This window comes from Oncorhynchus gorbuscha, linkage group LG02, assembly GCF_021184085.1.
Source record: "Oncorhynchus gorbuscha isolate QuinsamMale2020 ecotype Even-year linkage group LG02, OgorEven_v1.0, whole genome shotgun sequence".
In the NCBI taxonomy this organism is placed as follows: domain Eukaryota; kingdom Metazoa; phylum Chordata; class Actinopteri; order Salmoniformes; family Salmonidae; genus Oncorhynchus; species Oncorhynchus gorbuscha.
Genome location: NC_060174.1, coordinates 22,811,265 through 22,819,543, shown reverse-complemented (window position 1 = coordinate 22,819,543; position 8,279 = coordinate 22,811,265). Strand labels below are relative to the sequence as shown.

The window sequence follows — 8,279 nt, the reverse complement described above, 5'->3', positions numbered from 1 at the left end:
AGCCGTACACTCCTTAGAGTTGGGCTTACGGAAGAGTGGCCAGAAAATAAGAAAAAAATAAATGTTTGCCAAAAGGCATGTGGGAGACTCCCCAAACATATGGAAGAAGGTACTCTGGTCAGATGAGACTAAAATTGAGCTTTTTGGCCATCAAGAAAACATTATGTATGGTGCAAACCCAACACCTCCCATCACCCCAAGAACACCATCGGCAAGGACTGGGAAGCTGGTCAGAATTGAAGGAATGATGGATGGAGCAAAATACAGGGAGGAAAAAGCAACACTTGAGTGGTTTAAGGGGAAACATTTAAACGTCTTGGAATGGCCTAGTCAAATCCCAGACCTCAATCCAATTGAAAATCTGTAGGACTTAAAGATCTCTGTACACCAGCAGAACCCAACCAACTTGAAGGAGCTGGAGCAGTTTTGCCTTGGAAGAATGGGCAAAGATCCCAGTGATGCACCCTTAAGTTCGTTTTTTTGGTATTATTTCTTGTTTGTTTCACCAAAAATATTTTGCATCTTCAAAATGGTAGGCATGTTGTGTAAATCAAATGATACAAAACCCCCAAAATACATTTTAATTCCAGGTTGTAAGGCAAACAAAATAGGAAAAATGCCAAGGGAGTGAATACTTTCGCAAGTCACTGTATATATAGTATAACCTACCAATCAAGTGCTATTGAGGGCACAATTTTACAGTCCAGAAATGAAAGCTATGCCAGGCTATGGGCAACTTCATGAGCCACAAAAAAAATGGAACTCATGAGGGGACAGTGGCTGGTGGGTCTGCATACCCACAACCATTCTGAAATTGCACCTTGTGTATTCTATTATTCATTTTCTCTGGGAGTAGGACACAGGAGAGCTAAATAGATCATGTGAGACAAGTGACAGACAATTAATCAAATAAATAAATCACAGCAAAGGAATGTCATTTGTGAGCTAGAAAATGGAGGTGATAGTTCATAAGTTGACTGGATTAGTTTAGTACTCGGCAGCATTTAAAAAAAATGTGTTCAGAAGTGCCTCCTTAGAGCTCTCAATCATCTCAAAAACTAAACCAGATAGCTTGCTACGGCCCACCACATAACAGCCATTTTGTATTACAGTGGTAGCACCTAAAGATCTTTATTTTCTCATCAGTTCATGTTTTGTTCAGGGTTTTACATGATCTGCAAATCTATATATTTCACTTGTCTACTGTGAATTGTACAAAAACATTCAATTCACTTAGAATAAAAAAAATAATTAAACATTTTTAAAAAACAATTCACTGAAACGTGCTGATTATGTATGATTAAATGAGAAAAGGCTGTTAGAATCTGTCTAGCAGGTTAACTACTGGATCTTTACCTCTGTCGTTACAAAGAGGAATGTAGTAACCTTTGACTTAATCCAGCACCCAAGTCAGTTCTCCAAAAAACACATAGCCAAATGTAGTTTGTTTCTTAATTCAAAGGGCAAAACAATGGTGCACATACAACTTCAGTCAATTAGAAAATTATTGGGGGTTGGTTCATTCAATGAAAAAATACATTGTATGAAGGGTAAACGCTTTTCTGTTTGAGAAAAACACTTCAAATTTGATAGATGTTTCCAATCCATGGAAAAAATAGCTGCAGAATCCAAACCAAGTACACATCCTATACTCAGCCTCCTTTACTCCTGAAAGTTTTCATTTAAGAACTTTAGCAGTACAAATATGAATGCTCATAAAACATGTCAAAAAAAATATTTTAAAAAACAACTTGACTTGGGAGAGATCTTTCTGGTCTTCTCACCCCAGTCCCCCCTCAGAATGCAGGACTAACTGGCTTGTTCTGTTGCATGTTGAGGTTATCCAGAGAGTGACCCTCCTAATGTTTCTATCCTCCATATCTTCCCCAGGCTAGGGCCGAATCCATCCTTCCACGCAGCAAGAAGCAACATTCCTGAAGGCTTGAGGAGAGCCTCGGGTGGGGCAGAAACATACTGACTTTCCTTTAATTGGATTCCTGCTGGCTCCGGTCCAGTGTGAGGCAGTGATCCAGGTGAGGAGGAGACTGGGTGGTTGCTCCAGCTCCCCTTGACAGGGTGAGACTGGTACCCAACTGGCTGAGGAGGGGCAGTTCACTGGGTTGTGTGGGAAAGGAAATGTTTTTTAGGAGTTGTTGGCCGAGTTCTCATTGCTGGTTGAGCTGGAGGACGGGGGTGCAGAGGAAGAGGCAAAGTTCATCCCTGATAGACCTGGAGGATTCATGGCTGTGTTCAGTCCACTTAAGCTTTTCCTGCACACTGGACATGTGTCGTGCTTTGGAAACAGAGGAGCACAAATGCAGAAGACATCATTATATATAATCAATAATCTTCAAGAAGATTTTATTTTCCGGAAAACTCAAGATTGTAAGTAGAGCCCACAGTTTTAATTAACAACTTAACTTAAACAGGAGAAACTTTGGTTCAGGAAAAGGTCATCTAGGTTTTGTCAATGATAGCACTAAAAGAAAGGTACATATGAGTGGAAAGGTCTTACCTGTTCAAGCCAGGGTACTATGCAATCATTGTGAAACAAATGATTACATGGAAGTTGCCTAACGTTTTCTCCAGCACTGTAGTCTTCTTTACACACTGGACATTCTAGACCAGAACCTTAAAACAGAAAAACAAATTCAAGATGGAAATGCGTTCAACAAAGGCTTAAAAACACCTCCAAAACCTATGACCTACTGATTTCCATAGAAAATGAGCAAGACCACAACAAGTCCAGCGCACAGGGCCTGAGGTGATACACTTGACTGTGCTGTGTGTTGATATTCAGGGTCACTTACCTACATGCTCCTGTGTGATTAGGACTGTGGGAAGGCTCATGATTTTGTCCCCATCAGCTGGTGGAGGGCCAGTGTTCTCAAACTGATTTAATAACTATGGGACACACCATTTTTTTTGTTTTTATATATATATTTCATACTGTGTGGATCATGCTAACCAAACAAATAATGTTTTCACAATCCAAATGCAGGTATTTTGTTGTTGAATTTGACAGTTAATTTAGAAATGTTTAAGGTGAGTGGTAAACAGTCATTACGTACCTGTGTAATGATTGCATCTAGTCCGTTGGCACCCCAGGCGTAATCCATGGGGTTTGAGTGAAGCACGCCCCTATAAATGAAGATAAACAAAAGTCAGCTGTAATAAAAAGAGTCAGTTGGAAAACTTCTACAAAGTTCACTAGTCCCAAAATACTGGAATGTACTAAATTCAACTCACCAGGGTCCCACACCAATATTTGGCACTGCCGCAGGCGCGATTATTCCATTCACTAGCTGCTGAATGATTCTACAAGAGGACAAAACATTTTGGTTATGCTCTGCATGCATCCAAAAATAAGACCTACTTGCATCATTGCCTACATAGAACATGTTATCAAAGCTCCGAAGAAAAGAGACAAGCCTATCACTGGGAACATTATGTGAATCATGGAACATTTAGAAAGCACGGAACATTGAACTTACCCCTCTAAAGTGGGCACTCCCTCCGGTCTCCCTGCCTGCCTCCTGACGCCATGGCGACCGCGAGGTTGCCTGGCGCCGTATCGCTGCCGTGATGCCATCTCCCGTTCTCGCCGATTCTCTGCGTCGCGGTTGTCCTCTGTTCCCAATCCAGCTCCTCCTAGCCCTGCTCCTCCCAACCCAGATCCGAAGTCAAAGGAGTCGTCAAAGACACCCATAGCAAACTGGCCGTAACCCGAGGGGAACGTAAATATATTTGAAGGGTCCACATTCTACAAGAAATGGACATTTCACAAACAGATGCATTCATAAATTACTTGGAGTTCTTTCTGTACATACTATTCAATGTTTATAGTCAACAGAAATTCCAACTAGGCCTACGTCAAAAACCAGGTCCGATTTTACAAGTTGTGTTTGTTTGTTTTCTAAGATAACAATATCATGGTAAAGCCTTTGTTTCTCAATACGCAGAGTAAATAAGCTGAGAAACCTCAAATGGATGTTGGTTCTGGTCACCGCTGGAGATGGTGGATGTGGACCCATTTTCACTGCTGTTCAGAAAGAGAAACATAGAAAACAGTTAGCATTTTTGGAGAGGGATTTGATTTAAATGTGTGCGCACACCCTCTTGACCAGAGAGCTATAATCATAGGTAAAAAGTTATGTGATGCCAAGTGTCAAAATCTAGTGACAAGGTTGCTGACATTTTTATTCAGAATGTCAACAGAATGCTTGCTTTGATGTCACACATTCAACAAACCGTCTGTCCTCCAGCAGTTCCTCGATAAAGCCAGATTCACACCGAGGACATGTGTAATCCTGCAAACAAATATTATAACGCCGTTAAGTGTAATTTACGCATTCACTCTACCACAAAACAGGCTAGCAATCAGCTATTGAATCACTACTACTACATTCAACTGTAGTATCAGTCAAAAGTTTGGACACCTACTCATTCAAGGGTTCATCTTTATTTGGACTATTTTCTACATTGTAGAATAATAGTGAAGAAATCAAAACTATGAAATAACACATGGAATCATGTGGTAACCAAAAGTGTTAAATCAAAATATATTTTAGATTCCTCAAAGAAGCCACCGTTTGCCTTGACAGCTTTGCACATTCTTGGCATTCTCTCAACCAACTTCACCTGGAATGCTTTTCCAACAGTCTTTAATGAGTTCCCACATATGCTGAGCAGTTGTTGGCTGCTTTCCTTTACTCTTCAGTCCAACTCATCTCAATTGGGTAGAGGTCAGGTCATCTGATGCAGCACTCCATCACTCTCCTTTTTTGTCAAATAGCCCTTACACAGCCTGGAGGTGTGTCAGGTCATTTTCCTGTTGAAAAACAAATGATAGTCCCACTAAGCACAAACCAGACGGGGTGGCGTATCGCTGCAGAATGCTGTGGTAGCCATGCTGGTTACGTGTGCCTTGAATTCTAAATAAATCACTGATAGTGTCACCAGCAAAGCACCCCTACACCATCAAAGCACCCCTACACCATCACACCTCTGCCTCCATGCTTCACAGTGAAAACCACACATGCAGAGATCATCCGTTCACCTACTCTGTGTGTCACACTGACACTGCGGATTGGACCAAAAATCGCAAATTTGATCAGACAAAAGGACAGATTTCCACCGGTCTAATGTCCATTGCTTGTGTTTCTTGGCCCAAGCAAGTCTCTTCTTATTCGTGTCCTTTAGTAGTGGTTTCTTTGCAACAATTTGACTATGAAGGCGTGATTCACTCAGACTCCTCTGAACAGTTGATGTTGAGATGGATCTGTTACTTGAACTCTGAAGCATTTATTTGGGCTGCAATCTGAGGTGCAGTTAACTTTAATGAACTTATCCTCTGCAGCAGAGGTAACTCTGGGTCTTCCTTTCCTGTGGCGGTCCTCACGGGAGCCAGTTTCATCATAGCACTTGAAGGATTTTGCAACTGTTCTTGAAAGGAACTTTCAAAGTTTTTGAAATGTTCCTTACTGACTGACCTTCATGTCTTAAAGTAATGATGCACTGTCGTTTCTCTTTGCTTATTAGAGCTGTTCTTGCCATAATATGGACTTGGTATTTTACCAAATAGGGCCGTCTTCTGTATACCTACCTTGTCCCAACACAACTGATTGGCTCAAACGCATTAAGGAAAGAAATTCCACAAATTAACAAGGCACACCTGTTAATTAAATATGTTATCTCTGCTACCGCACGGCAAGCAATACTGTAGCGCCAAGTCTAGGTCCAAGAGGCTTCTAAACAGCTTTTACCCAAGCCATAAGACTCCTGAACAGCTAATCAAATGGCTACCCAGACTATTTGAATTGCCCCCCCCCCCACTCTCTTATACGCTGCTGCTACTCTCGGTTATTATCTATGCATAATAACTCTACCTACATGTACTTTACTTTAATAACTCTACCTACATGTACATATTACCTCAATTACATTGACACCGGTACCCCCGCACATTCAATAACTCTTCTTGAACTGCACTGTTGGTTAAGGGCATGTAAGTAAGCATTTAACGGTAAAGTCTACACTTGTTGTATTCGGCGCATGTGACAAATAAAATTTGATTTGGAATTTAAATGTATTCTAGGTGACAAACTCTTGAAGCTGGTTGACAGAATTCCAAGAGTGTTCAAAGCTGTCATCAAGGTAAAGGGTGGCTCGTTTGAAGAATCTCAAATATATTTTGATTTGTTTAACACTTCTTTGGTTACTACATGATTCTATGTGTTATTTTATAGTTTTGATGTCCTCACTATTATTCTACAATGTAGAAAATATAAAAAATAAAGAAAAACCCTTGAATGAGTAGGTGTCCAACCTTTTGACTGGCACTATATGTGTGGCCAACACGAGAGAAAAATTTGACAAAAAGGAGATAACCCAATTGAACTACACTGTTAAGAACAGTCAAGAAGGAAGGAGTTGAATTGTGTTCAGGTTTTAATTCAGTGTTCATTGCCAGCAAACTGTGGAAAGCCTACTGATTAACATGTTTCATTGTGAGAGACACCTTTAGTATTCTGTGACAGATAATTCCAGCACCTGACTGCTATGCTGGTGTGACTTACTGAATGGTGAAAACACACACACACACACACACACACACACACACACACACACACACACACACACACACACACACACACACACACACACACACACACACACACACACAGAGAGAGAGAGAAAGAATGCACTGTGCCATTGTCACTGTGACTAAAATATAACACTAGACACAATATTTTAGGTTTAGCATTGGAATCTGCCAACAACCTCTCTCCTCTACATGTCTATGCTTTCTACAGAAAACATAAATGCCATCATCATGGAAATATTACAATAAATTGTTTCTTGAAGATGCAGAAAAATAAACATATCATATGACTAACGTTAGCAAACTACAAATCTCCCGCTGCTTTAGCTGATCTGAAGCCTACAGGATGTTTGGTTACTGAATGGAGTCCTTTATACATAATTTATGACTAATCTGGATGCACGTGCCATTGCCAAGCATTGCTGATATCACAGGCAGTTCAGATGCATTCCTTGGCTAAGACTGTTTGTTGTCAAGATTTCTAGGCAGCTAGCTATGTTGTTCCCATTTATATCTTGCACAGATTAATAATGAGCCGTGAGTATACAATAATTGCTGTCAAGATAACTTCATGCCCTAGTAATAAATCAAGCTGGTTAACGTTAGCACGCGCACACAACCAGAATAACTAGCTAGCTAACGTTAACTACAAACGACACAATACAGGATAGCTAGCTTGGCTGATAAGCACATCAGATGCGGTTAGTTAGCTAGCGAGCTAATCAGTCTCTGATTTTACAAGCTTTCTATTTTAAAATATGAGCGAACTAGACTAGTTCTCGTTAGCTGGCTAACAGTCAGATGCAAGAAGTTGAAAATATGGTTAGCTTAGCTCAATGACTGTATGATGGGGTTTAGCTAGCCAGCTAGCTAGAATTGTTATGGACTCGTTCAAACGTACAAGACCGACAATAATTTAGGTACTCTCCTCGACTAATTGTCTTTCGCTTCTTGTCAACGTTACTTACGGGGAGACGAGGGCTGATCTCTTCCGAACATCTGTGACAGAAAAACCGGCTGGGCCATGGAGGTGCTTCTGCCATTTTTTTGGTTCTCTGTTGAAGGATTCAGTTGGAGGGTCGTCACTAGTTACCACAGCCACAAAGTCATAATTATGAATAAACCCAGACTATTTCTACAAGTATCTTCTTAAAATCTGATTTTAAACCTAACATTAACCACACTGCTAAACGTATTTCCAAGACTCATCTTAAATTAAGACCAAAAAGCAAATGTGTTTTTCATAAATGTTTACGATATAGCCAAAGTTAGTACAGTATGATTATCCAATAGAAATCCCAAATCCCACTGGTAGACGTTGGCTAAACTCATGCGTAGAAACACTTAATCGCGTTTAACGGTCGCCTCACCACAAACTGCGCATGTGCAGTCGTCAAATCAAAGGCACTCCTTCGATATAACGTTATTTTTGACAAAAATGAAAACGTGTCAGTTTATCACTTTCACAAGCTTGGAGTAAAAATAAGATCAACTACTTAAGACATTGGGTGTAATCTAGGTTGTGACTTTGGATTTCGAGAAAATGAACAAATAAGGGAGACATTTTGACTTCTCTCATTTACTTATTAAAACCCAAAACCACAGCCTGCTCTGTTTCGCAAGCGTTCCCGGAAGCGTAGCAACGTTGCGCCTCTCAGTTTAGAAACTCTGTGAT

The 8,279-nt window shown here is 40.5% G+C and overlaps 1 protein-coding gene across 2 annotated transcripts; it reads right to left on the bottom strand.

Annotated features, from left to right (window-relative positions):
* Nucleotides 1-1,115: 1,115 nt before the first annotated feature.
* LOC123999346 (E3 ubiquitin-protein ligase RNF126-like) lies at nt 1,116-7,895 on the bottom strand. Of its 2 annotated transcripts, none has more exons than XM_046305013.1 (9): nt 7,573-7,895; nt 4,252-4,310; nt 3,982-4,042; nt 3,495-3,715; nt 3,250-3,318; nt 3,072-3,141; nt 2,811-2,904; nt 2,516-2,631; nt 1,116-2,293 (listed from the first exon to the last, which is right to left on the bottom strand). In XM_046305013.1, exons 1-9 carry the CDS (start codon nt 7,645-7,647, stop codon nt 2,144-2,146), a joined length of 915 nt encoding a protein of 304 aa, XP_046160969.1. In that variant the 5' UTR covers nt 7,648-7,895; the 3' UTR covers nt 1,116-2,143. The 2 variants fall into 2 exon arrangements, with proteins under 2 accessions (XP_046160969.1, XP_046160959.1); XM_046305003.1 differs by having other exon boundaries at nt 3,495-3,763; nt 7,573-7,893.
* Between the last annotated feature and the right edge of the window lie 384 nt (nt 7,896-8,279).